Here is a 16,100-nt window from a genome sequence, read left to right as displayed (position 1 = left end):
AATAAATGGAGCCTATTATATCAGCATCATCAGAGATAATGAATTCTTACAATTAGTTATTTTATATTAAGTGTTTCTACTAGTCAGGTCCCACTAAGTCACTGATTATCACAGTTCCAGTCACTTTTGTAGCATAAAATCTATACCGGAATATGCAATCACTACTTCCTCTTATGAATGTCTGGAAATGTTTCCTGGAAAGGAATTGCAACATAATCAACAGGCCACTACATTTCTATAACTCTTCTAACCTCTTATGTCCAACTGAGGGTGAACAAGCTTCGTACAGACATGGGCCTGAGTGAAAGGGAAATTAGTTTGTCTAAATTGTTTAATAAGCTCCACCACTCCGAACTTCTTTCAGTTGAATGTCCAGGATTAGAAAGCAAAGTACAATTTTATGTGAAAGTCATGTAATTATAGTTTATGAAGATAGAAGAAATATCAAAGTATCACCATCAAGAAAGACAGGAGGGTATAATATTGAATCAAAGTATAGCCAATCAAAATCTAAACAACATAGTAATATGAAGATTTAAAATATTGCATGCCTAAAACTAAACAATTTTCCTATTATTTGAGTCACTCTAGTAAAAGCTTTCTGTCAAATCCACCTGTAAGATAGGTGGATATTTCTTATCTAAATTATAGAAATGTTATAGCTTTAACGTTACATGTAAGGAACAAACAAGTTGAAGTACAAAGAACCCTATTTTAATCCTAGATACCTGTCAGAATTTTAGTTCTGGCTGTCATCAGCAGCTTACCAAGTGACCTTTAGTAAGTCACTTTCCAAATCAGAAACTCAATGCCTTGACCTGTAAAGAAATAGTCCAAATTTTATTTAAAAACACATCCAACTCAAATATAAAGTTGTATGAAATATAGCTGAGTATAAGTGACATACATTCCTCTCTTTGATAGAAGCATGTCATCTAAAATGTGATAGTCACAGCCTATATGAAAAACTATCCATATAGGATGACTGTTGTGTTAACTTTCTCCGGCACCAAATATTGCTTTCTTCATTGTTGCTGTTGATTTTTACTATTTCTAACACAAAAAATGGTTAACATCTGCTTTTATCCATCTGTCAGTAGCTTTAACCATCATAAATCTTAAAGTAACTTTTCATTTAATCTGATGTTTTATAAAAAGGTAGACTTTTCCTGTTTTCAATTAGCAGTTCTCACAGAGCCTTCTGTATCCGAGTAAAAGGAGACCATGTTATCAGTCACTTACTGTCTAATGAATACGAATGTAGCCTGTGCCATTTACTAAAAGGTTTACCTAGGGTCAGATGATGAGAGTACAACCAGAGAAGGTAAACAACTATATTCAGAAAGTTTCCTGAAGATTGCCAAATTATTTATGTTTAACTGGAATGTGTTCTAAATGCCTCAGATGTATGTTCTGCTACTGAAACTGGCTTCAGTACATCCTACAGTATACTTGGTTTTCATGTGAGTGCCCTGCAGAGGAAGTGAAAGAAAATCAGGAGCAGCCTGCATCTAAACAGGAAGACAAGCTGACCAAATACCTTTTTGCTCTGAGGATTCACTTGCCTCACTTTTTTTTAAAGAGTCAAAATTATTTTGATAATTTTTAAAAACTGCTATAATATCTACCAGGAAGTATATATTTTTCGTAGTGCTGCATGTTTTTAAAGCAGTGTTAACTTCTAATGCACTATGTGAAGCTACCAGTGAAAGAGGCTAGTTTGCCCTAATTTAGGAAGCAATTCTAAAATAAGTACAAATTAAATATATCCATCCACAAAGCAAAAACCTTTGAGCTCATGCTTTCCTATCCTCTTTTGATCATAATTCCAAGTTTGCAATTTGTATATTCATCATTTTAGTTTCCAACTCAAAACTTCTGATTCTTCACAATTAGCACTCCTCATAATCAAGAACTTAAAAAATACATGTTATATTTTATCTGTTTAGTTAAAACTTTGTAAAAACCTTGCCCCTTAATCCAGAATACATAAACAAACAAACAAACAAACCTAAAGGAGAAAAACAGGAAACATAAAAATTCTGAATGGATCCCAACACCATCAGAGAAAATAACCACATCCTCCAGGAACAGTGACAAAATGACACCATATCACTTTCTTTGGAAATGTGCACACGTTAAAAGGGTTTTACATAATTAAAGTAGATCCATAAACAGGTAAGATCATTGTCTACAAAGGAAACTACTATGCATTTAAGTCCTGAGTCAAGGGTACCAATAAACCTCTTGCAGGAATTGGAGAAATAGGAAAAACTCATAAGAGAAAACGTGACTTGCTAGTTCCTCTATTCCTACCCTAGTGAATTTATGCAAATGACCATAGCTCTTATTCTGGTATCCCATGTTCAGTTAGTTCAGGTCAGTCAGCCTACTGAGCACAAGCTGTCAAATAGTCTGACAAGTTTTCTGGAATACCTGCTATGTGTAAGGATCCCCAAGAAATACTGAGATCAGTCCACTAACAGTCTCTTGAGAGAGAGATAGTTGACCAATACAGAGACTAACATGTTACTTAATGAAGTACTTCAAAGTGGATTGAAGACACACATAGGAAAGAAGCAGGTTAGACTTAACAGAGAATCAGCATTTGAACTAGATCAGGGAAGGGTGGCATGGGCACAGATAGAAATTCCAGGCAGAGGATGAGGGGTCACAGGAACAATGGTCTGGAAGAAGGAAAAGTAGGAATATTACAGGGCAACTTGAACAGTGATACCAAAAGAGACTGAATGTATAGCACAGTATTTTACAAAATGTTTTGATATCCATTTCTTGAGTTAACTCTCATCAGAAGCTCTTGTATTATTATCTCCAATAAACAGATTAAGAAACTGGAACTCAGAAATATTTAGTTTTCTCTAAGTCCTTAAACCTAGTAAGTGGTAAAAAGGAGATATGTAAAACCAGGTTTCACAAGTCTAGGTACAAGTTTTTCCCCTGCTGAAGTTCAATTGTATACTCCAAGCTTGGTTTCAACTTAAATATACTCTTTAATGTATCAGTAAACTAAAGCAAATATTATAAAATTATAGAAGGAACTCAATTACTGAAACAATGCATAGCAGACCAAAAAAGAGATGCACAACAGAATATACAGGGAAAAAGGTAGCCTCTCTCTCTATTTAAAATAACAAAGAAAATGACAGTTATATTCCACACTGCCAAGTAAGGAGGAAACAGAAGTACATGAATTTCTTACCTCCTTTCAATTGTACAAATCCTTTCAACATCTGCTCCCCACATTTGGGAGAATATATGAGGAGAAACCATAAATAGGGATCAAAAAGAAAACAAAATAAAAATAGAATTCTGATACCCAGACATAAATAGCTAAATAAAACCCTAGTGTCTGTTACACATTCTGCAGGACAGATATCATGTTTCATTTAGTTATCAATTATTAAATAGAAAATAAAATTAAGAACCTCAAGACAGTCTATGGGAGACAGGTGTCCTTTAGGTTCTAAGTGCCAATGAAAATTTTACATTACATAGCCAGAAAGGTTTTATAACAAGGACCCCACTCAGTCATCATATCCAACTGCCCATAGTATTTCAGCAATGTCTCCTTCAGCTGTATGGTAATCAGTATACACCTATTCTGGTGAAATTATTAGAATCACACCCTTTTCACTCACACAATGTTTGAGTTTGACCTACAAATTATTTAATAAATCTGCCACTAAGCCTTAGGAGTTAGCCTACTTTGGGAGCTTGAGAGCCTGTGAAACTAAGTTCCTGGAATTCAGAGAAGTTAAAAGCATGCTAAATGGATTCTATCAATAGCTCCTTAACCCTCTTCTAAACCCCCAGTCTGTATCCTCCAACATACACAGGGCCAAAATTATCTCTCAAAGATAACTTTGTGGAGCTTTAATGGGGTAACCATACAAAGAAAGGACAAGAAATGCTTTGTGGGTACACTAAAGCCTAATTTGAAATAATGAGGTCTGACCATGGAAACCTGGGAAAACAATAGAAGCAGACATGTCAAGTTAGACTCCAGCAATCACTGACAGGATAAGAAACGGTTTGTAGACAAAGCCAGAAAGTGATTTGTAATTGCAGACACTGAGCGTGAACAGTCCTTTCCAAAATAGCTGTTGGCCCACATGTTAGGCCAAACTCAAGATGCACAGATGGGAGAATGGGGATATTAATCAAGTTCCTTCTTTCTCTTTCTCTACTGCAGGTTTCACCTCTAGACAATGATTTTCTGACAGTATTTGCCAACCCTAACAGTCTATATTTTACAGAACCTCATAGTATGAAAAAGAGAGCTAGTATTTGAAAATATTTGGTGAGAAGGTGCTACTCAAAAGTTAATGAATATAATACTTAAAAATCATGGACTCCTCTATAGAGTCAATAAAGAAAACAAATTTTGTTGATGATGAGGGAGTGAAGAGGAAAAGATCTCCTTACAAGTCATTCACAGTTTTTACCACATGTAGTTAAAAGTCCTAGAGTCAAATTAATGGAAAGTGACTCAGCCTTTATGACTCATTAGAAAAATAAAAACCAAAAATGTCCAGTGGAGACTCCCCTGGTATTTGGTCACTGAGGAAGTGTGTCAGGACTGAACTGAGCATTACACACAAGTCTCCAAAGTTTGGTGGTAAATACGCCTAGTTCCTTCTGATACAAGTTTCCAAGATGGAGTGACACCTCATTCATGCAAATGTCAATAACACGGTCTGAGAGACCTGGTAATAACTAACTAATAATAACAACTAAAAATCATAAGCAAACTTTTTTACAAAACAATCTGTTTACTCGTGCACATCACTCATGAAACTCCACAGTGTGGCACACTTTTATTTTACTAAGATTTCTACTCGGTTAATCGATTTTGAAGGCTCTAGAAGTTTATATGGAATATAATTTTTTTTCTTCTTAAATAAATATGTCTATACTTATAAGTCACTACAAAAATAAAATATACTATCATAAAAGTTCTATCAACAGTAGTCCCCACCAGCACCACTTTACTAAATAAAACATATAACTGATGCTCACACAGTGATAACTGAAATACAAAAAAGATTAAATAAGGAAGTTTTTTTTTAATTTCATTGAAAATGGTTTAAAAGAAAACATATTTTGCCCAGACAATGTGGCTCAATGGTTAAATGTCAACCTATGAACCAGGAAGACAAGGTTCAATTCCTGGTCAGGGCACTTGCCCTACTTGTGGGCTCCATCCCTAGTGGGGGGCATGCCGGAGGCAGCCAATTGATGTTTCTATCTTTCTCCCTCTCCCGCCCTCCCTCTGAAAACAATAAAAACATATTTTAAAAAGAAAGAAACCATATTTTTCTATAAAGCACCAGATAGTAAAAATTTAATCTTTGCTAGTCACAGGGTCTCTGCCACAATTACTCATCTAGTCTTTGTAGTATGAAAGCAGCCATAAGCAGTATATAAACAAATGACCACGGACATATTCCAATAAAACTTTACTTATAGGCACTGAAATTTCATATCATTTTCACATGTCACAAAACATTATTCTTCCCCTTTTCAACCATTAAAAAAAGTAAAGACTATTCGCAGCTCACCTGCCTACTTTACAAAGACAAGCAGTGGGTGAGCTGAATTGGACCAAGGGCCGTAATTTACAGATCCCTATTTTAGAGGAACAGTTTTCAATTACTAGAGGGGGGAAATGCCACCCCCTTTTTTTAAACATTGCCACTGTAAAATGTTAATTTAAAGAAAAAGACCTCAACAATACAAAGTGTGGACAAGGATGCAGAGCAGCTGGAGTTCACATACATTGCTGGTGAGAATGCAAAACATTACAGCCACTTTGAAAAACAGTCTGGCAGATTCTTTTTTTATTTTTAATTTATCTTTATTGTTGAAAGTATTACAGATGTCCCCTTTGTTGTCTCCCCCCCATTGACCCCCTCCCCCCTGCTCCCTCCCCCCCAGGCCTTCACCACACTATTGTCTATGTTCATAAATTACCTGGTTAATCTCCCTTCCTACCCGCTACCTTCCACTCCCCCATGTCCCATCCCAGACTTCCCTCTGAAATTTGAGCTAAATAGACACTCACCCCTATATCCATGAATCCCACCCTAGGTACTTACACAAGAGAAATGAAAATTATGTTCACGAAACAAACACAAAACGGTATGCAAATGTTTACATCAACTTTATAACCACCAAAATGTGCAAACAACCACTGAATGGATAAGCAAATTGGCAAACTGTGGTGCAGTCATACATTCAGCAATAAAAAGGAACAAAATTACTAATACAACATAGTATCAGATATATCACACTAAGTGGAAGGAGCCAAACTCAAAAAGCTACTTTTGTATGATCCCATTTATATGATATTTTTGCACAGGCAAAACTATAGAGCAGAAAACAAATTAGTGGCTGGCGGAGGTGGGGGGAAAAAAGTTTTGGGGTTATGTAACTGTTCTATATATTGATTGTTGTGGTGGTTACAAGACTATTCATTTGTCAACCCCAAAACTATATACTAAGAAGGATGAATTTTTATTGTATGCAAATTATACCTCAATGAATTTGACTTAAAAAAAAAAGCATTGATTTATAAATAATACTGGTTATACAGTGGTTCTAGTTTATAAGAAAGTTTTCACTGTTTTTATGAGTATACAGTTACCAACTAACTGTAATATGTATACCTACATACCATAATGTGTGTATATGTGTGTTTTTTAATGGAAACTAACATTTACTTAGTACCTACAATGTGCCAGACACTGGAATACTTATAAATCTCCCAATTTCCATTTAACAAATATAGAAAATTAAGGTTCATAGTAGTTAATAACTTGCCTAAAGTCACACAGCTAATAAGTGTGACTGAGCAGTAATGTCCATCAAGTTCTCTTACCTCAAAATGCTTCCTTAAAATGAGTTTGCTTTGAAATTAGCCCGAATCCTTGCCAGTTATCTGTTGCTGCATAACAACACTCCCCCCCCAAAAAAAAAAAAAAAAAAACTTAGTAGTTTAAAATAGTTTATGATGAACCCTCATGGTTCTGTGGGTCAACTAGGCTTAGCTGGGCGGGCCTCACACAGGGTCTCACATGTGGGCACTGGAACATGGCACCTGAAGCCACAGTCACCTAGAGGCTCACATTACACATATTGCTAGCAGGTAGCACTGGCTGTCGGCAAAGAGCTCAGCGGGGCTGTCACCCACGGCACGTTCACGTGGGCTCTCCCCGGGGTTCTGGCTTCCCCTCGCATGGCAGCTGGATTCCACGGGGGCTCGAGCCAAGAACAAGTGTTCTGGAGACCCAGGCTGAAACCACAGGCTCCTGGTGACTGAGCCTCGGAAGTCATGCTGCATCACTTCCGCTTCGTCCTACTGGTCAAAAACAAGTTCCAGAGCCAGCCCAAGTTCAAGGAGAGGGGCTACACAAAGGTGTGCACACTGGGACGCATGGCTCATTCGGACGTCCCCTCTGACCACCAGCTCCACCCCATAGTGCATTACGCATTACTTTAAAGTTCTTCCTTGTACTATTCTTAATTTTCTATAATATATGTATTACTTTTTAATATCAGAAATAAATTCTTTAAAACTTAAGTTTGTGGATTTTTCCAATTTATTTAAACCAAAAAAAGAACAGTTCACCCATTTTTCACATCTCTGGCAACAACCAATCTGTTCTCTGTATCAATGAGTATGGTTATGTATATATGTATATATGTATGTGTGTATATATTAGATTCAAAGTATAATAAAGATCATACTTTGTCTTTCTCTGTCTGACTTAGTTCACTTACCATAATGCCCTCGAAGTCCATCCATGTTATTGCAAATTTTAATGTGTGTTTTTTAAGTAAAATTAAGGCAATAATAGTTCGTGTGTGTGTGTGTGTGTGTGTGTGTGTGTGTGTGTGTGTGCCCGCGCGCGCATTTGGGAATAAATGGTCTAAACAATCCCCAAGGTCCTTCTGAATATAAAAACCAATTATCCTTTATAGGTCTTACCCAAGATCTAGGATATCCTAATTTTACAGTTTGAAGCACAGGGCATCTCTAAATGGGTTATCAGTTAAAAACATTAATCCCAAAGCCCTTTCATTGGCTACTTCTGAAATTGCAAATATGTGTGTTATAAGGTTTGCTTACCCTGTATAGGGCAGGGTAGTTCATTTTAAAATATGCTCCTGTACTTAAGAGAAGAAGAATATCAGGCAGAGTTTAAAGTTTTGTGATATCTCTGTTTTCTTCATGAACTATAGAGTATCACACTGCTTTTTGTTACTGAGGCAAAATTCATTTATCTCAATAAAAACTCCTATGATTTTATTGAGGTAAGAAGTGAGGAAAAACCACAGCCTATGACTCTTTGACTTGACTCCCCTAATATATTTCATCTCAAAGTGTCATAATCCTTAAATACTAGTCCCTTCAAGCTGAGTGTGCCAAAGAAGAAATGCATTTTGTAGAAAAACCACTGAGGCTGGAGTGTAAATCCCTGTAGTCGCCCCCCCTCCCCCAGTAATTAATTTGCTGAATCAAAATAAAACATAAAGAATGTTTTTTAATTAAAAATATAAAACCTATCTTAACTCATTAACCTTCATATCAAACATTATCCCTAAAATAATTTCAGAAATTCGTTATTTTCATTCTGTTGTTTCAAACATAAGAAACACGTCTGGAATGGTTCATCTGTATCTACAGACCAATTTAAAAGAAAGAGAAAAAGCAGGTGGATAGGGAGAGACAGGGAGAATGTGAGAAAGGAGGGTGAAAGTGAAAAAGGACAGAGAAGGTGGAAAAGGAAAGAGGTGGAAAGAATGAACTGTTGTTGTGAATATTCAGTTTTAAACTTTTCTAAGTCTAGGCCCCAATGTCCCAATTCCTAGCTCATTAGCCTTTGTGGTTTGGTACAACTCACTTCTCCAACCTGGCCTCAGATTTTCATCTGGAAAAGAAGGAGGTTGGCCTAGATCAGTGGATTTTAATGCTTTCTACTCTGAGATCCTTTCTAAAAATATCAATTAACTTTACAGTTTCCCACAACTGAGAAAATATCCTTTAAATACCTGTTAGTTAAATAAACAGCCTGGCCAGTGTTGCCCAGTGGTTGAGCGTGCACCTATGAACCAGGAGGGCACAGTTCGATTCCCAGTCAGGGCACATGCCCAGGTTGCAGGCTCGATCCCCAGTGTGGGGCATGGAGAAGGCAGCCAATCAATGATTCTCTCTCATCACTGACGTTCCTATCTCTCTCTCCCTCTCCCTTCCTCTCTGAAATAAAAAAAAAAGTATACACACACACACACACACACACACACATATATATACATTTAAAAACAAACAAAAACAAAATGTTTAAAGGTTTCAGAAATGCTTATTTAAAGAATTTTTATTTTGCAAATAACAGCTATATCCTTTTTTTTTTTTTTTTTTTTTAATTACTGATTCTGCCCTAGCTGCTTTGGCTCAGTGGATAGAGCCTGCAGACCAAAAGGTCCTGGGTTCAATTCCGGTCAAGGGCATGTACCTCAGTTGCAGGCTCCTCCCCGGCCTGGGCCATGGTCAGAGCTCATCCAGGAGGCAACCAATCGATGTGTTTCTCTCACATCAGATATTTCTCTCTGTCTTTCCCTCTCCCACTCTTTCTAAAAACCAATGGAAAAATATCCTTGAGTGAGGATAAATTTTTTTTTTTAAATCGCTGATTCATGTAATAAAGTAATGCATACCTACATATAGCAATAAGATGAACAATTTCTTTTCCCCTCATGTGAGAGGCATTTTGGATTCACGGACTCATTTACTGGTTCTTTATATCTCCTTGAACTCTATATGACTGCCTCTCCACCACAGTGAAGATCATGTCCATGCACCACGGGGCATTTTTTTACTGTGAAAGTACCCTCTCTCAATAGATGGCATACGACACATAAACTGGTTTTTTTTATATATATATCTAAGATTCTTTCTAGTTGCCAAATTGTGTAATGTTGCTTTACCCTTAATGAAATAAAGTAAACCTAAAATTCAAATAAAAATCAAAACTACAACAAACAGCATTTTAAAAATGTTTTTACTAAAATTTTGTCCTTAATAATGATTACTTCCAAGGCCAGAAGGAAGAGCATGGAATTACTTTTTTTTTTTTACTTTCTGTTATACCTATCTTTGTTGGATGAATTATATTTATAATATGTACCTATGAGAAAATAAACATTATTAAAAAATTAAAAGTTTTTATAAGTGTGATATGCGATAACCATGATTAAAAGGCATTATCTCTGCCCTTCAAGAGCTTATACTCTGAGTAGGAATATGAAATAATTTTGCCAAAGATAAAATTCCTGGACTAACTGAGAGCATCTATTAATGTATTCATTCACTTATACATTCAAATATTTGATGAATATTTGCTAGCTAAAAAGATACCTAGAGCCAGATGGTAATAAAAAGCTAAGACACAAACTTCCAACTCAAGGAGATCCAGCCATGTTCTTATTAAGAAAACAACAACCAGCCCTGGCATCGGCCTGAGCAATGAAGAGTCCTGGGTTCGATTCCAAGTCAAGGGCCCATACCTGAGTTGCAGGTTCCCTCCAGGCCCCAATCAGGCAGGCACCTGCAAGGGGCAACCAACTGATGTGTCTCTCTCACATAGATGTTTCTTTGCCCTCTCTCTTCTTCACTCCCTCCCTCCCTCCCTTCCTGCCTCTCTAAAAATCAAATCGGGAAGGGAGGGAATAAAATCTGCTATAGAATTCTGAAGAAAAGAGAAAGGGAGTTTGCCCTGGAGCTAGATAATGTACATCTCACAGACTACCATCACATTCGATGCCTAGTGTGCATGTGATAAGCTTTAGATTCTCTGGGACTACTTGGTTAACTTATTGCACCAGATATGATTTTGTAACTTTCCCCTTAAAGTTTAGATTTATGCCGTTAATTCAATTTGCACCATTATGCAACTGGGGTGTCCCGGACCTAAAATGAATCAGTGCTTCCTAGGTGTATTTCTGAAAAAATATTAACCTTTATCTTTCACTAAAGAAAAAAGGATTTGCTCTCAGTAAAGGTAGCTGGCTACCTTTAAGAAATAAGTCACTGCTAGGTGCATGGATTTCAGATTCTATGTGATTATGTATACATACACAGTTAACTTAGGAAATGGTGAAATCTTCCATCTGAAGAACAGTAAGAGTACTAAATCCTATCTAATAAAAGAGTAATATGCAAATTAACCATCACTCTGCTACACCCACCAGCCAATCAGGAGTGGATATGCAAATTAACCCAACCAAGATGGCTGCAGCCACGGAGCGAGCCTGAGGCTTGGGTTTCCCCAGCAATGGAGGAAGCCAAGCTTTCCGCACACCTCCACTCAAGGCTACAAAGTTTCAATTATAGAAGATAAATAAATCCCAACAAAAATGGCTGCGGCCACGAAGTAAGGAGGAGGCTTGGCTCTGCTCAAGGCTACAAAGTTTCAATTATAGAAGATAAATAAATCCCAGATACCAGGGCCTCCGCTTGGGTCGCCGGGGGGCATGACCGGCCTGCAAACTACCACAGGCCCCTTGCCCAGGCCACCCCAAGCACCAAAGGAACCCACACCCTGATCCGGGACACCCTTCAGGGCAAACCAGCTGGCCCCCACCCATGCACCAGGCCTCTATCCTATCTAATAAAAGAGTAATATGGAAATTGACCATCACTCCAACACACAAGATGGCTGCCCCCATGTGGACACAGATGGCCACCACAAGATGGCCAGCAGGGGAGGGCAGTTGGGAGGGATCAGGCCTGCAAGGGAGGGCAGTTATGGGCGATCAGGCCAGCATGGGAGGGCATTTGGGAGGGACCAGGCCTGCAAGGGAGGGCAGTTGGGGGTGATCAAGCCTGCAGGGGAGGTCAGTTAGAGGCAAACAGGCTGGCAGGGGAGCAGTTAGGCATCAATCAGGCTGGAAGGGGAGTGGTTAGGGGGTGATCAGGCTGGCAGGCAGAAGCGGTTAGGGGCAATCAGGAAGGCAGGCAGGCGAGCAGTTGGGAGCCAGCAGTCCTGAATTGTGAGAGGGATCCCAGATTGGAGAGGGTGCAGGCTGGGCTGAAGGACACCACCCCCCAACTGTGCACAAAGTTCGTTCACCGGGCCTATAGTACATAATAAAATTCCTACTGCTGTAAGGAAAGAAAAATGAAGACTGGCACTGGGAGAGGATGGGAGGGTTAGAATTATAAGTGCTACATGGCTAAAAGTAGGAAAAAAAGCAAAGGAGTTAATAGTTTAACGGGGTCTAAAAATGGCTTTGATGAACATGCAAACGCTCTTAAACCAAAAAATGGGGGAAAGACAAGATTACAAGTAAACAATTCAAATTAGGTAGAGAGAGCAAAAAAGGAAAGTGGGGTTTCTAGATTGTTGTTTCAAAACAACCATTCAGCAAGGAAGCTAAAATTGACCACAAATCTAAGTTTGTTAACTGATGAAAAGTGCTCATTTTTAGAAAAATATGTTCCCAGCTCTTATCTAAACTAAGAAACTTTCATAATATTGTTGGAAACGGACTATACATTTGTCTAACATTCACACATTGCGTGATGCATTTGAGTTATATATCTACTGATAAAAAAAAATATATAGCTGGGTTTCAAATCTTGTGGCATAGAACCTCAAATATTTCAGAAGAAATAAAGCATTATTCCTAAACACTGGCAACAGTATTTCTACAATAGAAAGTATGCAGACGTTCCAAAATGCTTTTAAACCAGGAATAATGATGTGTGCTGACACTTAGTTAGACTTCATTCTTTTCATTTACATATGAACTCAACTGTGTCCCTTTGTCTCCTATTTTAAGAGACTTCCCAAGATAATAACATTGCCCTAATATTTTTTTTAAGGTGTCCAAATGATGAATATCTTTGATTGCCTTAAAACCAAGTAAACAAGCTCTGGACTTTAACCTAGAAAAGAAAATTTTCAAATATTCCCTTCCCCTGATGTCAGTTGCTACCCATGACCTCTGTTGAGATGTTCACAACAAAGGTCACAGGGCTCCCCTTCCCCTCCTAAAGAATTAATGCAGTGGGAAAAGGGCAGACACCCACTGCTTTATTATTCTCAATCTCTATTGTAAGCAACCCCATGATCCCAAATTGTAATTGTACATAAACCTACTAAAGGTTTAGATTGGAAAAAGAAAAATGGAGGAGATAGGTTTTTAAAAAGGGGGTTTAAAAATCTGTGCCAGCAAACTAAACTTCCTTTTCAAACTAAGTCGGAGTTTCAATATTAAGAACAGTCTCAATGTTTGTGTATGTTTTACCCAATCATAAAGCACAAGCTTTGTTCTCTTTAATTAGGGTTCAAATATATTGTTAGGGAGTAACTGGGCCATAATTAAGAGTTATATTAGAGAAAGATACATTTTATTAGACTTGAATACTTCCCAGATCAAAAACTACATCACCATTAGGACATTGCTAGTATATAATACATAATTTCCTTTGATGATCTTTGAACCAGAAATGTCAGATGCTTACAAAGACAGTGATCTTCTCAACAATTTCTGACCACCTTCAAAATCAACCAATATTTAATTTTAGCTTAATAAAAAGCCACACTAAATTTCCTAACCACTTTACCATGTTACGCAAACTGGGTTGACAAACACCATATTATGTGTCTTGAAAGTCAATTCACATGTGTTAAATTCCAGGGTTTAGCAATAGAAAAACCTTGCAATTTTAGATGGAAGTGTTTGTTGAACCCCTTGAGAATGAATATAGTAGAATAAATAATTCATGTCTTGGTTAGAAACCAGAAGACCAAAGAGTAATATAAATGCATACTTATAAAGTGAGTTTCAAGTTCCTTCCAGGTCACTGATATTTAGTGTGTGGCACTATATAATACTTTACATGTTAAGGTTGTGTTGGAACTCCAATTGTCATTCTACTCATCACCCGCCCTCCTCAGGGAAGCACTGCACAATAAACAAGGGTCATTTTCCTTACAGCAACGACATAGGACACATACACACACACAACTCAGACCCAAAAGGCTAAAGACTAACAGAAAATCTCAAAGACCTTCAAAGTGTAGATTTGCCTTTCCTAATCACTCAGGCTAGTCAATGCAGTGAAAACTGCATTTACATGTGAATGCCATAATCTTCACCAAAGCCAGCCTGGGAAGGAAAGGTTGGAAAATACTACTGTTAAGATTTCAGGCCTAAGCTCTAATATCCTTCAGGAACAAGAAGACAGGCCCAGGCCCAGCCCCATTAAAAATTCCACATAAAACCAGCCACTGGGTCTCCTCATGTTTGGATCTCTGGGAAACAAAACAGTCAAGCTTTCTTGGGATTTTGGAGTCTGACCTGAGCACCCACAAGACCATGTGAGGCAAGTCAAGTTGGCAAAGAAACACGCAGTTTCAAGAAAGCAAAGGTTCTTCTTTTCAATTCCAAGTTCCCAAGACACCTCAGGCCACAATGCTCCCTGGAAATAAATGACAGCCACAACAAAGGCCACCTTTGCAAACCCAGATAGCACTCTGGAACTTCGATGCTTCCTAGGGCCAAAGAACAGCCAAAACCCACTAAAGGTTAAGGTGACCCAGCACCCAAGATCTCAATTTTAAAAAATGCTAGGTATTGGGGCAGGGGATGAAATCAAGGCAAGTCAAAGGGCTACTTTGCAGGTAGCCAGCCAGACCAGTCCTAATCAAGCTTTATTTTCCTGGACATCAGTATAGTGAGCCATTAAAAAATCAAGGTCACCAGCAGGTCCCCCGTTTCCCCTCGCTCAGTGCTTTTTGCAAGAAAATGCCTATAGCAGCTTCCCATATGCCATGCCACGGTGGGCAGTGCCAAGCCTAAACTTTTAAACCTCGGGGAAGGTGGGAAAGTCAGCCAGACGCTGGGCTAGGAAAAGTCAAGAGAAGGAGGGAAAAAGATCAAGTTTCAAAACAAAGGCTCCACTAACAACTGAATGTCAACCCTTTCCCAAGTCCTAGCCTTCAAGCCCACTAGGCTGGGCCTGGATTTTTAAAAGAACTCAAGCAAGTCGGATAGACCCAGCTCCCGGCGATCCACGAGCAGATCTGCACAACCACTTGAGGAGGGTGGTGCTATCCACCCCGCCACCCCCATCTTCTTACACAGGAAAATAGTGAGGCTTGGAACCCAAGTCATCTGCCCAAGGTCCCAGGGCAGAGCCTAAAATTCAACTCCCTTCCCGGCCGGGGCAGGCCGGCACCAGGTGGGCGCCAGGCGAGGGCCGCGGGGGCCCAAAGGACGACGCCCCTGCCCGCAGGGAACCCGGGCGGCGGGAGGAGAGGGGCCCCGCGCTCGCTTCACGCCCCGGCCCCTACCTTCCTTGACTCCCGGCAGCTTGGACTGGTCGATGCTGACTTCAGCCATGTCGGGCCGGGGTCTCGGCGGCCCCTGGCCACCCGCTTCCCCGCCGCCGCCGCCGCCGCCGCCCCGAGCGCGGCCCCGCGCGCACAAGCAGCGCCCGGACGCGGCGCAAAGTCCGGCCGGCAGCGCGCGCGGCCGGGAGGAGGGCGAGGGCCGGGCGGGAGCCGGCGACAAAGGCGGAGAGAGACGGGCCACCCCCCGCGACGCCCCCGGCAGGCGGCCCAGCTGCCCCGCCGCAACCACCTGCTCCCACGCCCCCGGCCCGGATTTGTACTAAATGCCCGGCTCCCGGAAATGGACTCGGGCCGTCCAGTACGGCGGGAGAGAGGAGACAGAAAGGCGGGCGGGCGGGCCTGGGTGGGGAGGCGAGGGGAGGGGAGCTGCAGGTCTGAAACCGCAATTGCAAGTGGCTGGCGAGCGGAGATCGGCTCCCGCGGCCGCCTCCCCACTGTCTCCTTTGTGCGGTGTGACGCGTCTGGGGTCGGGGGGGCGCCCCCCCTGCGCCCCCGGACCCGCCTCGCTCCCAACCGAGGGTCGCGTCTTTGGAGGGGGGCTCCGTGTCCTGAAGGCCTCCGCACAGGGCCACAGGGGTCAGCAGAATAGAATCGTCACTGTCAGCGGTGTAGTCAGCATTCTGGGGCTGAGATTTCCACAGATGCTTCCCGGGTGCC

At 40.2% G+C, this 16,100-nt stretch overlaps 1 protein-coding gene across 2 annotated transcripts in view; it reads right to left on the bottom strand.

Moving 5' to 3' along the window:
• CCDC50 (coiled-coil domain containing 50) overlaps positions 1-15,886 on the bottom strand; it is a 71,376-nt gene extending 55,490 nt beyond the window's left edge. Inside the window, exon 1 of one of the 2 annotated variants that reach the window (XM_079766668.1) lies at positions 15,384-15,886. In XM_079766668.1, the coding sequence (XP_079622794.1) occupies positions 15,384-15,432 (49 nt within the window). In that variant the 5' untranslated portion in view covers positions 15,433-15,886. The remainder of the gene's footprint in view (positions 1-15,383) is intronic. The other variant, XM_079766669.1, reaches the window with a different exon arrangement.
• Positions 15,887-16,100: the final 214 nt, after the last annotated feature.

Source organism: Cnephaeus nilssonii (assembly GCF_951640355.1).
Source record: "Cnephaeus nilssonii genome assembly, chromosome: 3".
NCBI lineage: Eukaryota > Metazoa > Chordata > Mammalia > Chiroptera > Vespertilionidae > Cnephaeus > Cnephaeus nilssonii.
Note: the sequence above shows the minus strand (reverse complement) of the source record. Positions and strands in the feature narration are given on the sequence as shown.